General features: G+C 36.3%; 1 protein-coding gene across 4 annotated transcripts in view; it reads right to left on the bottom strand.

The window, feature by feature from the left end:
* Positions 1 to 385: 385 nt before the first annotated feature.
* Task6 (TWIK-related acid-sensitive K[+] channel 6) overlaps positions 386 to 18,642 on the bottom strand; it is a 69,789-nt gene continuing 51,532 nt past the window's right edge. For 3 of the 4 annotated variants that reach the window (XM_067763490.1, XM_067763489.1, XM_067763487.1), the window contains exons 6-7: positions 1,492 to 1,652; positions 386 to 1,358 (exon numbers count right to left, since the gene is read on the bottom strand). In XM_067763490.1, coding sequence (XP_067619591.1) covers positions 1,157 to 1,358; positions 1,492 to 1,652 — 363 coding nt within the window. In that variant the 3' untranslated portion in view covers positions 386 to 1,156. The remainder of the gene's footprint in view (positions 1,359 to 1,491; positions 1,653 to 18,642) is intronic. The other variant, XM_067763488.1, reaches the window with a different exon arrangement.

Genomic DNA, 18,642 nt, shown 5'->3' on the forward strand with positions numbered 1-18,642 from the left:
AATTGACTTTAATGGTATTTAATTTAGAATATGGAATTATTAACTAGTAAGTCACTGGACATGAAAACATCGGTAATTAGGCTATAATTTTGGAAATATTTACCGAGAACTTACAAAGAAACTATTGGAAGATTACCGGATAACTAACGGTATTTTAAGCTGTATTTCCAAGTATGCTACAAGGAAGTTTTTTATAAAATACCAATATATTTTACGTAGTTTCAAGACAAATTAGCCATAAACTACGAGAATTTGCCTAGAAAACTACCAGTACAATTCACTGTGTTTATGAGATATTTACCAAAAAAACTAGAGGGAAATGATCTAAGAAATACAAGTAAACTACTAGAAATCATCAAGTAAACCACCGGGATAATTTACTGTAGTTATTGGTTATTTACCAAAAAAGTATGTGTACATATTGAGGAAAATACCAGGAAACTAACGGTATTTATGGCCATATATATACCTAAAATAGTTGATAAAATCATGGAAAATACTTTTTTTTTCTTACGTAGGCTACCAAAATCGTGCCCATTAATGTACGGGTTTTGTATTAGTACAATACGTGGAAATTTCAAAAAATTACTGGTATATTCCAGTTTTGATATATGCTATTGTACTTATATAAATTCACATGTACGAGAGGTATATAGGACAATTCTATCCCGACGCCAATTCTGTTTAACTGAAGAACTCTCTGGTAAATTATCCAATAATTACCGAGTAAATACCAGTAGTATGTTTGCAGGGTAGGAGTATTACATATATGCTTTTTTGATTACGTTCTGATTTCTTTTAAATAAGCGCAAAAAATCACAATTTTTTTATTTGTTTTTTGTTGCTTTCTTTTCAATAATAATTATAATTCAATTCAAAATAGTCACTAAAAATGGAAAATAATGGCAAGTAATCGTAAAATGATATCTAAGGAAGACAATCAATTCAAACGGTTATTATGATAAGTAATCATTATTTAACAGGTCCGTCGAGTATGTGCACAAGTGTTTACATCCATAAGAACATGTAATACTGTACAAGAAATCGATCTGAAAAAGCTTTAATAACCAGCGAGTTCTAAATTGTGTATTAAATATAAACATATCTACATTTGAAGTTACCTAAGTATTACAGTTAAATGAATTCAATTTGTATTTTAAATACGAAAAGAAAGTAGTGATACATTGCGTTTAAGTAATTGTCTGTGCGGTTTAGAAGGCGATACCGATGATGTATCCACGATATCGAGGCCGTCTGTGTAGACGCTGTGTGTATCGTAACTCAAGTCCTGCATTGGTACAATTTCCGGTAATAAATGACGTATGTGCGAGGGTGAACGGCGCGCTTTAAATTGATGCCTATTGTACATAGAGAAAATAGTGAAAGAAAATAAATTTGTTATAAATTAAATAATAATACCTATATTGTCATTTATTGTTGTGTTGTGTTGTATACAGTGTGTATCATAAGTGTTTTCTTGAGTTTACTCACTTTTTATGACGATTTGCACTAAAACGTGCACAGCTACATGAACACATGGATGTAGTCGATTCACTACTATTTGATGTAACCTCACGGCCCTCATATCCACTTAATATGGATCCATTTGCTGTAATTACATCTCCCTCTAATTTGACGGCAACTTGCAAAGCCTATAAAATATACACAAGCATGGTTAATACTACTAAATGAAGTTTTTAATTCCACAATCACTTAATACCCAGAGGCAAACATTTACAAAAAATTTTTTTAATGTAATTTCTTTTCTCCACAAGTCACCGACGTGTTTTTAAAATTTAACAACAAAATCATTAAAATAAAAATGATACCAATAGCTAATTCTACCTTTCAAAAACAATACAAGAAGGAGTTACCAAAAAAACATTTGGCAATATGTGGAGAAAATACCCAACCTATTAGGGTTGTACATGAAGCGTTAGCAAACTTTTGTGTAGAAGAAATTAAAAGTAGTGACCACAAATTGTAATTGGTGGGAAATACTGATTTTAGAGCTTATATTATGCGTTCGCATGATGTCCTCGCATGGAAATTTTTGTTCATAGAACTTAAATAAGAATTTTCTAAATAAATAATTAACGGTAAAATATTGTTTATCATTAGAAAAGGGATTTATATTTCGCAAGGTTTGAATAGTTAATTCTTGTATTTAAATGAAAATTTCGATATAAGCGCTATCCATATAATAAATCATTTCGGTGCACACTCCTAAGCCCAACAGCGACGCCATGATAACATCTAAGACAGACTGGTCCGGACACTAAGATGGAACTGGAACATGGGGTTGAATAGGATGGTAGAGAACGCCCACTGTACTGCGACTAAGTAGAGACCTCACACCGTCGTAGGTGACGTAATAGGCCGGCACATCACCCTGATCGACGTAGCCATTCCACTCGAGAATAGAATGGATTGCACCAAAGATGCCCGGCAGCAGAAGCTGGAGAAATATCAGCTTTATGCTGACCAGCTCACGGCGTTTAGCTTCGAAATTACAGTGGAGGCGTTTATAGTGGGCGCCGTGAACCATGGTCGGCAAATAAGCGGATCGCAAACCTCCTAAACATTTCACGAGACTGTGCGAGGCTCATGAGTAGATTCATGACAAGCGACACCACCCGCTGGTTTATTGTAAACTGATGTAAGGCAAAATTTTTATTTTTTTGAAAAACGCAAACAAATAATTGTTATATAATAATATTTCTAATCTACGGCTAATTTCTACAGCCTGAAAAAGTTTTGTCAATTTGATAGGAAGAAGGGTAAGCTTCAATTGTTGGTCAAGATATTTTGCAAAATAAATTCATATTATTTGAAGAAATGTGCTAAAATTTTGTTTTACATTTTTCGATTCGAGATAATTCACTTTACTACTTTCAGCCAAATATTAAAATAATAATAAATCGGCTTATTTTTATAAAAAAAATACAAAAAAATATACTTTTTCGCTAACGGAATATAGATTTATTTCGCGTTGATTCACTTTACATTAAAAATTAGAACCTTTCCAAAGAGGAAAGCTGGTGTAACGCTGAATTCAATCACTTTACTAATGACAGATAAGCGTCCAAAATTTATAAAACAAAGATGGAAAGACATCTATTTCTTCCATTTTTATGTGATTGCCTTTTATATAAGACTGCACATAATGTCTTTAGTCCGTTATAAAAATTTACCATAATATCTCGAAAAACGAAAATTTGACGTTAAATCAGTTTACAATAAAACAAGCGATATGTACGTGAAAACACCACACAAAAAATTAATGCTATTGTCACGGATATTAACATCACTAAGTTATACCATCACTAAGGCGATGCCAAGGCCACGATAAGCAGTATTTACGTCAATAATCAAATCATGTATACACATATATAAGGAAGCCCAGAGAGATGTCACACACAGATGCATTTACTTATACGCCTATGTGTACTCGAGAGACTGTAAACTACAAACATTCACATCAATAATTCAATCATTATGTATCTACATAAACGAATAAATAATTGCGTCTACAAATATGTACGTATACGAGCAGCGGAGCGGCAATGCACAAACACATGCATATATCTTATCTGAGTTGTCACAAGAGAGAGCAATAATTTGTGCACGTAGTTGTGGCTGGCGATTTTGTAGCCGAAACAAACTAGTAAGTTCTCGAAATCAAAGAGCCTAGAAGTATGCAGCGTAAACTATAAAAGCGGGGCAGGCGAGTAAGAAGTAATTCAGTTTGATTTGAGATTTCGATTAAGCGCTAACGAGCTATAGCAGAATTATTTTGAATAGTAGAGTTTCATTTGAGCTATCAATCAGTTTGGTTATTAAGCTTGCTATTCGTTGCAAAGTATGTGTTATTGTGAAGTACTTTAATAAAGGCCATTTTTCAATTATTCAATATTGGAGTTATTTATTCAACAGTTTAGCGATACGAACTTAGCAGAGGGTTGCAAATAAGAGGATTTGCAAGTAAATTCGTTACACTATGAAAGGGCTTTCAAATACATTCTCTCACACCTCTAGCACGTACCTCATTTTGTTTTTATGCTCAGCTTAGCAGAGCTCACAGAGTATATTAATTTTGTTCGCATAACGGTACCCCGTAAAAGTAGCGGATTTGAGGGGGGCCTCCTCCGCGAAGGAGCGATCGCCCCCACCCCCCAGACTAGATTTTTTTTTCCAAAATTTTTTTCATGAAGTCCCAGAAACACACTATTTATATGCAGTATTTGTAAATAGCAAATCCATCGAGCGAATTACACTTCATCAGACGCTGAAGAGTATTATCGAAAAGCAATTTATATACCTCTTCTTGATCATATTTTTCTTGATTTACAAGGTAGATTACCTGAAGATACATTGCAAGTTTTTAATCTTAATTTGCTACTCCCATCGCGAATCAACAAAGATAATACACTGCAAAAAAAGAATTTGTTGTCCAAGGTCTTGGTAAACGATACGCATCTCTTATTGGAGGAAATAAAATTAATCTAGATGGAGAGTACGAAATGTGGTCAGAACGCTGGTCTGATAAGCAACACAAAAAATCAATTCCACTATCAGCTGAAAAAGTTTTAAATGATTGCAATGAATATGCGTTTCCATCAATAAATGATCTTATCAAAATTGTGGCCACGCTTCCAGCTAGCAATGCTTGTGCTGAAAGGATTTTTTCGACAATTCGCCGGTTGAAAACGTGGATACGGTCCACGAGAACAGACTCACTGGTCTTGCACTTTTAAATACCCATTTCGATATTGAGATTGATATTGATCATATAATTGAAAGATATGTAAAAAAAGGGAAGCATAGAAATAAATTTGCTGTGTGAATATGAACTATGCAGAAATTAAAAATGATGTCAAAAAATTGGATGTATTATTGTTAATTTATTAAACAATGTAAAAAAATTTACCCCTAAAAAATAACGGTCTGCTATACGTTTCCCTTGTTGTTTTGTCTTGTATTTTCACATATAAACGTGATGTGAACTTTGTTCAAAACTCATCAGCTATTGGGAGGAACAATTACTGACTGAAATCGCCCCCCTCAAAAAGCAGCCTGGATCCGCCACTGCCCCGTAACGGCATAAACTAATCGATATAGATATAGATTTCTATATGTATATCAAAATGATCTGGACGAAAAAAGAAATTTATTTAGCCATGTCCGTCCGTCTGTCCGTGAACAGGATAACTTGAGTAAATTTTGAGGCAGCTTAATGAAATTTGCTACTTATTTTGTTTAAAGCTGGCTTCAGGTCAAATTGAGTAAAACACAATATGTTTAAGTTTTACTACCAATATATTTCGGCTACTCTTCCGGTAACCGTCTTCAGGGCGTAACTATTGACAAAATCAAAACAAAATAAAACATTGACAGTTGCACATATTAAAAATTATAAAATTAAACAAAATATATGTACATACATTGCATTTATTTACACGTCTGCTCTGTCTGACTTGGAGCCGTGTACTGTCTTGTTGGAAAGTAAATATTTGTAGCTGTGCGCGCAGTTCGCTATATCTGTCTTATAATTGAGCCTAATGTTTGTATCTTTGTCGACGATATGTAACATTTCTAGAGTGAAACGTTTGCTATAATGTTGTTGTTGATGGAGAATCTTTGTTTCTTCAAAATTTGGTGTATGTGCTCTCATTTTACAGTGCATCATGAGGGCTGTTTTTTGATTCATTACATTATGGCAATGTTTTAAATACGACTTATGTTGGGCAAGTCTACTTTTCAATTTTTGTTTGCTTCTTCCTACATAAACACTATGGCAAGGCTCATTGTTTTTACCTCCTTTGCATGGAATTTCATAAACTACGTTACTTTTTCCCATTTCGGGTATTTTAGATTTTGTTTTGTTGAAAAAGTTTTTCAAGGTATTAATAGGTTTGTGTGCTATTTTAATATTTTCTTTATTGTAACAATCTGACGTCGCGAGTCGTTCAGCGAGTTGAGGTACATAAATAACTGATTTGAAAATTACTGGGTTTTCGGATTTTTGCTTTTGGTTTTGATTTATTTAATAAGCTTTTAATAGCTTTATCGGGGAAATCGTTATTCCTTAGTAATACTTGCCATAGTGTTTATGTAGGAACAAGCAAACAAAAATTGAAAAGTAGACTTGTCCAACACAAGTCGGATTTAAAACATTGCCATAATGTAATGAATCAAAAAACAGCACTCATGATGCACTGTAAAATGAGAGAACATACACCAAATTTTGAAGAAACAAAGATTCTCCAGCAAGAACAACATTATAGCAAACGTTTCACTCTAGAAATGTTACATATCGTCGACAAAGATACAAACATTAGGCTCAATTATAAGACAGATATAGCGAACTGCGCGCACAGCTACAAATATTTACTTTCCAACAAGACAGTACACAGCTCCACGTCAGACAGAGCCATAGTGTACCTATACAAGTGTGTTCACTAAGCGATAAACGTCAAAACTACAAACAGCCTCGCTCACCTGATGGAAATCTCAGGTCTAGAGTCGCATTTTTGGTCTCAACGACAACATTTTTGTCTACCAATCGTCTCGACTTTTTCAATTTTTCAATCATTCGGCGCATTCGGTAATGGTATCCATTTTGAATTTGCTGTCATTCCGAATCCAGCGAGTGCCTGTCAGAATGCTTGACAGATAAGTCAACACACTTGTACTTGTACACTATGGACAGAGCAGACGTGTAAATAAATGCAATGTATATACATATGTTTTGTTCAATTTTATAATTTTTAATATGTGCAATTGTCAATGTTTTATTTTGTTTTGATTTTGTCAATAGTTACGCCCTGAAGACGGTTACCGGAAGAGTAGCCGAAATATATTGGTAGTAAAACTTAAACATATTGTGTTTTACTCAATTTGACCTGAAGCCAGCTTTAAACAAAATAAGTAATTAATTAAGAGGTCGCCAAAAATTACAATTAATGAAATTTGGTATGTAAGTTTCCGGGCGCTTATCTCAGATCGCTATTTACGCCCCGATTCTAGTGTGGTAACAACATTCTTCACCACGGTAACGAAATCATGTAGAACCTTTTACACCCTTTTGGTATTCTACCCGCAAAAGTAGCCGGATAATTTTTTACCCACAAAAGTAGGTGGTTACATCGAAATAACCACACAACAGCCGTTGTTTTGAAAAAGGCAAAACTGAAGAATAAAGAATTGTAAGCGCAAATAAGTAAAGATATTAGTAAAAAAGTGTTGCCTCTTGCTATACATTATATATTTGTTTACATTTAGGGGACTCATGTTACCGTATAAATGCCTTATAAAGTGTGTAAACGTATAAATTTATCTAGTGCGTAAACCAGCTGTCAAATTTTGTATGAAAAATCATTTACACAATTTGTATAAATTTACGCGCACATTTCATTGTGTAAACTTGATAAACTCAAAGGAATGCAACCTAGCAGACATTACAGCAGGCATTTCCTTCAGAAATCTCCAATATCAGCAAGTAAAGGCAATTTAGTTTTGATTTTTCACTTAATCTTGGTATTTTTTAATTTGTATAACAATCAAAAAAAATTTGTTTGACAATAATACAGCCGATAAACAATCAAGTTTATCAAGAGTATTACTAGGTGCGTTCATATAACAGCGTGTGTAAATGGATATAATTTTACACCTTATAAGTTTATATGCTTTCATGAGTCCCCCTAGTAGTATGTACTTTCACAGAATAAATTTCAATATAGCTATGTAAAAACTTATGCATGTATGTACATATATACACATCGACTCGTTTATTCGTTAACCTCGTATCTACGAGTGACACATTTTCGGTAAAGCCAAAGCGGAACCATACAAGGTGGCAGCATGGTGACATACCTACAAATATAAATAAAAATTCCATGTACTTTGTTTCTTTAAATTCGATGGACAAATGTCAAAATCGTACTGCGCCGGAAGTTGATGTCGCATGCTGCCACTTTGTATCGTTTCGCCATGGGTAAAGCGAAGAAAACCAACTTTTAAATTTCACCACAGATATTGGTGAGTTTTTCGGTGATGACAGCGTTACCACTTTGGCCAGAATCGCGAATAAACGAACTGGTAACGTTTTTCGGTTACATAATGTTCTGGGTACTATTTTACCGGTAACGCTCAGAATCGGGCCGTTAAAATGAAAGTAATCGTATTACAACCATGCGCACTTTTTCGATATCGAAAATTTCGAAAAATCGAAGAAGTGCGACAATTCATTACCAAAGATGGATAAAGCGAAGAAACTTAGTAGATGGCATTGTGAATGATGACAAAGTGTGATCTCTTATCTGTCAACTGCCTGACAGGCTGTTCAATATGGCTACTTTTCAGCGTTTTGACAGGCTGTTCAAAATGGCGGCGCCTATCTTCAGCGGGTGATAGAAAGAGATACAGAATGAGACAGCGATAGTCAAATTCGAATCAGGTGATCCAATCACTTTGGAATTTTGACGTTTATGCAGAAGAGATCACACTTTGTCATCATTCACAATGGTAGATGGGTTGACCTTATGACGCAGAATAGAAAATTAGTAAAATTTTTGTTGTGAATACTGACTTTTAGTGGTAAGGCGGAGGTAGCATGTGGCATGGTTGCAAGCCCCTGCTAGCTCGTCGGATGGGGTGGGGTTTTGCACACCTGCCTTACCCGCAGTTATCTCAGCAAAAAAAGTGGTTCATGCCTAGAGGTGAATACAGAAATAGGGGGAAAGTAGGAAATGGAAGAAAAAAGGAAAGAAGGCCCGTCCAGAGTCAGGGGGAGTCTACCCACCCTCTTCGCGTATCTTACGCAAAGCCATGGGCGCCGTGCTGAATCCTCTAATTTTACGGCGCCCCCAAAACCTGACTCAAGTTCGTCTGTCTAAGGGTCCCTCACGCCATTGACCCTCCTACTTCCCCTCTTCTTACCTGGAACAACACGCACACCAAAGAGTTGAAAAGTTAGCCTTCCATTACTGAAATAAATTTAGCTTCAACCTTTCAAATTTGTCAACGTTATAAACATTATTTTATTCAATTTTACAGTCGCTAACAAACTAAATAGATGATAATCTAACCACTAGTCTTAAATTATCGCAAAAAAAGGCTTATAAAGTATTTTAACAATTCTATTTAGCAATACAATATATCTATTTAAACAAGAGCTTGACATCTTCAAATAACTTGTCAACCATAATTCAAAAAGAATAATCCAGTTGGAAGCAAAAAAACAAAAAAAAGTAGTCGAATTCAAACAAAATTATGTGAACGATATTGAAGGCTGTGTAAAACTCGTCACCCCCTAATGTATTCCGTATTAGGAAGATACTTTGCTTCTACAAAAAAATCATTTTTCATATCTTTCCTTCTAATAAACCGCAGAAAGATCTATCGGTATGTATATATATATAAAATAAAGTAGCCAAAGCAGCTAAAATTAATGCAAATTCCTGACCTAGGTTAAGGCATTATGTACATAGGCACATATATAGGTCAATGCTTGCATACGTATGTATGTAACGAGGAGCATATGATAGATTTTTTTGTTTTTTTTTTTTTGTTTTCTTCGTTTTCTCACTCACCTGATCTCAGCACATCAGCATTGTAGGCGCCTTCAAGCCGTGGGGGACCTGTGAGGGAGGAAAAGTTTACATGCATACGTCTCTTCCTATTCGTACAAATACCATACGTTCATTGCCTAAGTAAGGTTCAATGGAATTTTGCAACTGACTCCACGCTCACTCACTCGCGGTAGCGGGCGTCGAGTGGGTCACAAAATTATGCGGCCGAAAAAAAAAACACAACAGGAAAAGAAAAAAAATCACACAAAAAGTATGTGAGTGCAATAAAAATTTGCTTACGAAAAAAAGTTGCTGGCATACAAAAGTGTGTGGAGACACAATTGTTAGACCATCGCAAAGAAATTTGTGTGTAAAGGAAAAAAAATGACAAAGAAAAATTATCAAAAAAAAAATTTTTTAAAGCCCGAAGGCTAACTTAGAAGCCAACAACATGTGCTTACGTGTAACCAAAAAAACCAAAAAAAAACGAGAAGTGTGCAAGCTACATGTTCCTAGCAAAAACACAAGCGAAATCCTTACAGGAATAACGGAAATAGTGATGTTTTAAAAAAATTTTTGAAGTTAACCAATTGTTATAATAAAAATAAAAAAATGGTTATATGCGGCAAACAATAAAAAAATGTGTTCCCTCGGTCCTCCTTGGAATTTGGTGGTGGTGACGTTGCTGGTGCTGCTGATGGCGATGCTGTCACTGCTGCTGACGTTGCCTGGCTTCCTCTGTCGAACGTTGGCGTTGGCGTGGGCGCTGCTCTCGCGCCGTTAATATCGCTTGCAGGCCACGATCACTTCCAAGCCTGGAAGTTTCTCTCTCTTTCTCTCGTTCTCTCTCTTTCCCTGCTCTCTATGACATTCCAGTGCGCTACATATGTCGTTGGAACAAATGTGTTTCCAAATTTCCAATCACTGTCCTTTTAAATAATGTTTGTAAATGCGGGTAAGTATATGCCTTAGCCCCTTCCTAGGTCCTGCCCCAAAATCTATAAAAGAAACACAAAAAAACGAAAAATTGTCTACAGGCTGAATATCGTGTTTCGTTGTTTCCTTTATTGCTTCCTGCACCCATGTATGTATGCCCAGCCATACCCTATCTTTCCAATCCCAATTGGCACATAATGCAGTAAGTATGGACACACATACATACATATATGCATGCGATAAAGCAAACCAAAGAAAAAGTTCTTTCTTCCTGTTTTCACCTACTAATCTCATTTCAACTTCAAATTATTTTTCCAAATCAATTATCTTTCGTCTCTTTAACTAATTTCAAGTTATTTTTATAGCGTTTTCTTTTCTGTAAAAAAAAATGTTGCCCCCATGTTGCCCTCTTAAAGTCTACCTTTTGATCTAGCCACCTGCCGCGATGCAAAAATGGCTATTCTTCGTAGTCAATGGACCCCCTTTTCTTATTCGGTGGAAAATATTTTTTGAAAAGAAAAAACAAGCTCACAGGGGAGCTGGGAAAAACCAACAGGGTGACACCATTTCCAGAAAAGAAAACTCCATTAATTTAATTCGGATTTTTACTTTAAGTTACATTAACTTCTGCTACTCAAAAATTCAAACTCAAAACAAATTCGGATTAACAAAAATTGTTTTCTTTTTAATTTTTTTTTCCTGGGTTTATTTAATTTTTTTTTTTTCTTTCATTTTACCCCAATTTTATTTCAACTAATTTCTAATTTCCAAAAATAAAATTTTTTTTTCTACCTACTTATTTTTCTATTCATTAAATTTTTTTTTCTAAATTTTAGACTGCATTTTAAAGAGATTTTTTTTTCTTATGTTTAATGCAAACAAAATCTTTAGATTAGGTTTAAGTTGAAGAAAAATTGGCTAAATTTTAATTACATGTCAACTGGGGGAATAAGTTATATAATTTTACCGTGGCGAAAAATAATATCGCTAAAGTTCAACTATCTGCAAAAAAATTCTTTTGCGTCATTTGAGATCAAGGTATATTTTAATGATTTTTGCATTTATTGCCAAAGGGAAACTTCGCTCAACTTACGAGTACACGAAGGGTACATAAAATCGAAAGATGATGGGCTTTTAAATTTTTTCAAACTTTAATTTTAAAATGAATGTTTTTCTCAAATGAAAATGAAACAGTTATCGAATTTAAATTTTTAGGAAAAAACACAAAAGCATTTTTTTTTCTTTTAAGGAATTTAGTTAAATAAACGGTACATTATTACTTACCGGTGGCAGGATGTCCAACGGACTTTGCTTCTCGTTGTTATACTTTACAATTGTGCAGATTGTACGGAATTGAAACCGTTTTGCGAAAATTACGGGATTTTTTTTTTTTTGTTTTATTAAAAAATGAAGTTTTTTTTTTTCTTTTTTTTTCCACTTGACCGGCACTATACTTTGCTGCTTTACTTACCGCGGCACGCCCACGCACTTTAAATCCAACTTTTGCAATGATTTTCTGAGCTTCAGCTCGATCGTGCGCATACCCCGATTCGTGTATAAACGGAATTTTCTACCACTTTCACTCAATTCTCACCCACGCATGTGCAGTTGCATTTCGTTTTTTTTTTGCGCATGCACACATTCATACCTGTACATGTAGGCCTCCTTCCACTAATGTTGCGCAACGCGCGCAGATACCTGGTTGAGATACATTTTGTCGATAAGGGTGTACCGCAAGAACAAGTACGGTTGCCGGTGACATATGTATCTATGTATCTTGAGGCTAGCGTAACAGGCTCGCATCCGCCGATGGGGCTTGCTCCATGGAGCGTGTGCGTAAAATAAATTCATACGCGGCCGATTATGTATCTCTTCCTTCTTCTACTCCAATGTGTGGCCTCGACCCACGACTTAATGCCGGGCAAAAAAAAAATCTTCGAAGTCAGTTATAGCTGGGCATGTGCAACACGTGATTGCGACACGTACTCACAACATCAATATCTAAGTATCTGCTAACTGACTATATCACAAATTCACTCATAATTCTAGGTTTAAAATAAAAAAAAATATCACAGATTGCTGACTATTGCTAATTGGTAAAAAAAAATTTATTAATTTCTTGTATTCCGGCCTTTTAGTTAATATATTCAAAGTATGTTTGAGCTCTAGGCCAATATATACATATGTTTATTAAAATACAGCAAATGTGTTAAACAATGTATATATATTTGTCGAATGGTTTGTCTTGCCAATATTTCGACTTCAATCTGAAGTCATCTTCAGGACTGAAAAAAAAACGAAAAACATTTATAGAGACATTGGTACATACATACATAATTATACAATTGTCGCAAGTGCCAACTTACACTTATGACTGCACCTGGTCGACTAACTTTATATTTTAACAAACAAGGGTGAAAGAACATTAAAAAACATAAACAATAAAATACAGTAATCGTAAACAAATTTTTATACAAACAACAATACATTAATTCTCCAACCGTAAGCGACGCTCACATCAGCAGCAGGTGAACAATTGTGCAAACGAAGTCACACTCTTATTAAAAGCCTTTTTTGTTGTTGTTGATAAGTTCTCTATAGGCGTAGGCGCAATGGTCTGTGTCTGATTTGAAATTTATGCGTTTGTCACTTGGTGTATTTATTATGTGTAACATTTCAAGTATATAGCGTTTATTGCTGTTTCTCTCATGCTGCATTATTGTTACATTTTCCAAGTCGGGAGAGTGTCCAGTGGTTCTACAGTGCTGAGTTAAAGCTGTCTTATTGTCATTAGGGTTGTCACGATTTTTGATATTTGATTTATGTCCGGAAATCCTCGTCCTCAATTTCGATTTAGTTGTCCCCACATATACTTTGTCGCATACGTGGGACCCGTCGCCATTACAATTAATTTTATATATAACGTCCGATTTATCAAATTTCTCTATTCTGCTTTTCGTATTGCTAAAAATCCTCCGTTGCAACGTATTGTTGTATGTGAAAGCTAATTTAAATCTCTCTCTGTCATATATGTTTGAATATTTTATTCTATTAGACAGACCAGATACAAATGTGGTCGATTTATACATTTTCTTTGTATCATTAGTTGGTTTATTTGTATTTAATTTTACGAAATAATCTCTTATATAGCTCTGTATTATATGTGTTGGAAACTCATTATTCTCTTGTCAGAAGAGTTCTCTCCATTAGTGATGAAGTCTACCACGAGGAGAATATAAAAGCAATAAAAAACATATTAGAGAATAATGAGTTTCCAACACATATAATACAGAGCTATATAAGAGATTATTTCGTAAAATTAAATACAAATAAACCAACTAATGATACAAAGAAAATGTATAAATCGACCACATTTGTATCTGGTCTGTCTAATAGAATAAAATATTCAAACATATATGACAGAGAGAGATTTAAATTAGCTTTCACATACAACAATACGTTGCAACGGAGGATTTTTAGCAATACGAAAAGCAGAATAGAGAAATTTGATAAATCGGACGTTATATATAAAATTAATTGTAATGGCGACGGGTCCCACGTATGCGACAAAGTATATGTGGGGACAACTAAATCGAAATTGAGGACGAGGATTTCCGGACATAAATCAAATATCAAAAATCGTGACAACCCTAATGACAATAAGACAGCTTTAACTCAGCACTGTAGAACCACTGGACACTCTCCCGACTTGGAAAATGTAACAATAATGCAGCATGAGAGAAACAGCAATAAACGCTATATACTTGAAATGTTACACATAATAAATACACCAAGTGACAAACGCATAAATTTCAAATCAGACACAGACCATTGCGCCTACGCCTATAGAGAACTTATCAACAACAACAAAAAAGGCTTTTAATAAGAGTGTGACTTCGTTTGCACAATTGTTCACCTGCTGCTGATGTGAGCGTCGCTTACGGTTGGAGAATTAATGTATTGTTGTTTGTATAAAAATTTGTTTACGATTACTGTATTTTATTGTTTATGTTTTTTAATGTTCTTTCACCCTTGTTTGTTAAAATATAAAGTTAGTCGACCAGGTGCAGTCATAAGTGTAAGTTGGCACTTCCGACAATTGTATAATTATGTATGTATGTACCAATGTCTCTATAAATGTTTTTCGTTTTTTTTTTTCAGTCCTGAAGATGACTTCAGATTGAAGTCGAAATATTGGCAAGACAAACCATTCGACAAATAAATATACATTGTTTAACACATTTGCTGTATTTTAATAAACATATGTATATATTGGCCTAGAGCTCAAACATACTTTGAATATAAAAAAAAATTAAGAAAAAAATAAATAATTGCATAAATAAATAAGAGGTGTTTAATAATTACTAAATGGTCAAATGGGTGCATAAAAAAATCACTGGGTGCAAAAATGCTAAAAATCCTACGTCTATAGAAAGGTAGTCCCAAGCATGCAGATAAATAATTATGTCATCAGAGGTAGGAGATTAGTCAGGTATTTGACAACCACATTGTTAACATTAAACATTTAACACTCAACGTGCAACGTCTACATGCAACATATAACATTTACTTTGTACATATATCCTTAGCGTGGTATACCCCGATTCTTTTCCCGTTGGCATCCCCTAGCTCGTACATTGAATTTCCTATGGTTTTAAGCACTATACATTTGACTTGCTTGGGTGCCAGTTTGGCATTATAGTTGTCAATCTGGGAGCTCTGTTTAAAATTCCGGCGGTAAACCACTTGTCCAATTTTAAACCTAACGTCCCTACTTCTGGTATCATACACTTTCTTACTACGCTCGTATGCTAACTTCAGCTCCTTTTTAATTCTGTCCCTCAGTAACTGCAATCTATCACCATTTGTCTCCACCTCGCAATCAACATCCTTCAGCGACCCCAACTTTCGGTATAGCTCGTATGATGCTGCATGCAGTATCATAGGCATACCGAAAGTAGCATGATGGGGCGTCATGTTGATTGCGGAGTGGACAGCACTTCGAAGTGCAAACGCCGCATCACTAATATGTCGGTCCCAAGATTTTTGGTTTTCGTTAATGAATGATCTTACGATCTGGAGAACCGACCGATTGACCCTCTCTGCGGCGTTTCCTTGCGGTGAATAAAAGGCTGTCCTGATATGGGTAGTGCCATATTTTTCTAGGAGGGTGGCGAAAGTTCCTGAAACGAATTGTCTTCCATTGTCCGAATGGATGTATTCGGGTACCCCGAATATATGGAAGACTTCTCGTTCCAGAAATTTCACCACCTCCGCTGAAGTTGCTTTCCGCAGGGGTTTCAAAAACACAAACTTTGTAAAATGATCTAAACATACAAACACAAAAACATTACCATCAGACGTACGAGGATACGGACCCATAAAATCTACAAACAAGCGTTGAAAAGGCCGTTCGGTTACATGTTGCTTACCCATAAGGGGCTTGTGAAGAGCAGTTTGTGTCTTGCTTTCTGAGCAGACTTCACATCCCTTGATAAAAGTACAAACTGCTGTTACCATACCTGGCCAGTAATATCGTTCGCGTAAACGGGACAAAGTTTTGTGGATTCCACCGTGACCTGTTGAAGGTGAGCTGTGAGCAGACTCTACCAGCCCCGATCGCAGCTCCGACGGAACCCAAAGCTTCCAGGCTTGGTCCGCTTGAAGTACATCCCCCCGGTCGAACTGCGTCCGTTTATATACGTATCCGTCAGATACACATAAGTCTGGCAATTTATCCTTGTTGTCCGTCACTGTTTTTCGTAGCTCACGGTATTCGTCTGAGTCAAAATATGGCGAGTCTAAACATAAGTCCATGACTCTGTCACTTGGTCTTATTTCTTCCATGTCCATTCTGGAGAGAGTGTCCGGTACAACGTTTTGTGAGCCTCTTCTATGTTCGATGTCAAAATCGAAACTTTGGAGTTTTAAACTCCATCTAGCAAGTCGTCCAGCAAGGTCTTTTTGGTTCATAAGCCATTTTAAGCTCGCGTGGTCCGTTATTATCGTGAAGGGCAAGCCCTCCACATAAGGTCGAAAACGTTTTACGCTTAGAACCGCTGCGTAACATTCCTGTTCTGTCACACTATAGTTTTTCTGTGCTTTGTTCAGTTTTGCAGACATGTATGCAATTGGTCTTTCGTTATTGTCTTCGTCGAGTTGGAAAAGAACCCCGCCCACTCCGTCTGTCGATGCATCGCATTGGATGTAGAAACGCCTGTTAAAATCTGGATGTGTTAGGACGGGAGCCGATATTAGGCTTCGTTTGAGTTGTTAAAATGCCCGTCTAGCGTCATCAGTCATAGTGAATTTCTTTATCTTTTCCTTGGTGAGGCAGTCGTGCAGCGGAGCTGCAATAGTCGCGTAATCTTGTATGAAGCGTCGGTACCAGCCTGACATGCCTAGGAACCGTCGCAACTGTTTCGGGGTTTTCGGCTCGGGAAAGTCCCTCACAGCTGCTACCTTGTTTGCATCGGTTCTAATGCAGCCGTCACCTACAACATAACCAAGGTATCGAACTTCTTTATAACAAAATTTGCTTTTCTCTACGTTTATCGTTAGGTTTGCTTCGCGAAGACACCAAGCGACCTTTTCTAACAAACATATATGAGACGAAAAATCTTCAGAACAAACTAACAAGTCATCAAGGTACACAAATACACATTCACGTAACGAAGCGGGTATAACCTTGTCCATTAATCGACACATTCTTTGTGCCGCGTTGCACAGTCCGAAGGGCATAACTGTAAATTGGTAGAGGGGTCTCCCCGGCACTGTGAACGCTGTCTTATCCCTTGATCTTTTTTTCAACCGAATCTGCCAGAAGGCGTCCTTCAGGTCTATGGCTGATATATATCTAGTATTTTGTAGCCGGCTAAGTATTCCGTCGATATGAGGGAGTGGATAGGCGTCCTTGACGGTTCGCTCATTTACCTTACGCGCATCCAGGCAAAGTCGATTCTTAGTTCCCTTAATAACAAGTGAAACTGGTGAGTTCCAACTACTGTTGGATTCTTCGATTACCCCCATACTAAGCATTCGATCTAATTCCGCGTACACTAACTTTTGAATCGCTGGAGAGATGGGGTAGTGGCGTTGTTTAACAGGTAAATTCTCATCGCGTACCTCTATCACATGTTCTTCTAATCCGGTACGGCCTAATCCTAAGACAGCGAACGACGGGAATTGTGCCTTTACCCTCTCTAAAGCTACTGTCTGGTCTGGGGATAACACATGTTGTACAGCGTCGAAGGACAAGTCCCCCTCGGCTGGAGCGAGCTCTGCTACTGTCGTGTGGGTTGGATGAGCTGTGGGGCCTCTACTAACTACGTTCAGGTTGAAAACCTTTCAAAAATCAATCCTTAAATATACTTCCTGTTGGAGCCCTGGTACTATTAAAAACTCTAAGTCCCTGCACATCTCATCCCACATCACTGGTAATACTACCACGACTGTCACTGGCGTTTCTTCTCCGTTTGCCGTCTTAATAAATTGATGTGTTATTGGCAGAATCCTTGCTTCGTGCCCTTCTAAAAACTTCTCACTATTTTTCCCCAGACAACATGCTCCTGCTCCCGAATCTAACAAAGCTAATGTGTCTTTACCCCCTATATTGGTTTGCGCAAAAAATCTATTGTCACCCTTTAAGGTGACTATTGTCGAAATTATTTTGCTCCTGATTCTTCTAAACATCTTTCTCTTTTCTCTCATCTTTTGTATCTTTTTAAAATTTCTGCTTCTTTTTCTTTCTACTATCTCCTCATTAAATATTCTCCTCCGGGCTTGCTCATATTCTAGTTTCCTTATATGTAAACTCTTCAATTCTCTCTTCTTTCTTACATCTAAACTGTTTTCGATTCTTCCATTATTATTTTCTCTTTTTAAAATTTTCATTGTTTGTTGTCCGGGCGCTCCTTCTCCTGGCTGAGTACCCCGGTCATCTCTGCCAGATTCCCGTTTCCCTTAGGAGGTTTGAACACACAAAAAGAGCTGTCTCCCCCACACGAAAAACAGACCATGTTGTGGAAACTAGATTTGCATCGCGTCTCCTTGCTAGCTTCCAAAGGGTTCTTAACAAAATGGTCAACCGGCATTCCACAAGAGAAGCACAACATTAAGTGGAAAGGTGAGGGAC

The sequence above is a fragment of the Eurosta solidaginis genome, chromosome 1, assembly GCF_040869045.1.
Source record: "Eurosta solidaginis isolate ZX-2024a chromosome 1, ASM4086904v1, whole genome shotgun sequence".
In the NCBI taxonomy this organism is placed as follows: domain Eukaryota; kingdom Metazoa; phylum Arthropoda; class Insecta; order Diptera; family Tephritidae; genus Eurosta; species Eurosta solidaginis.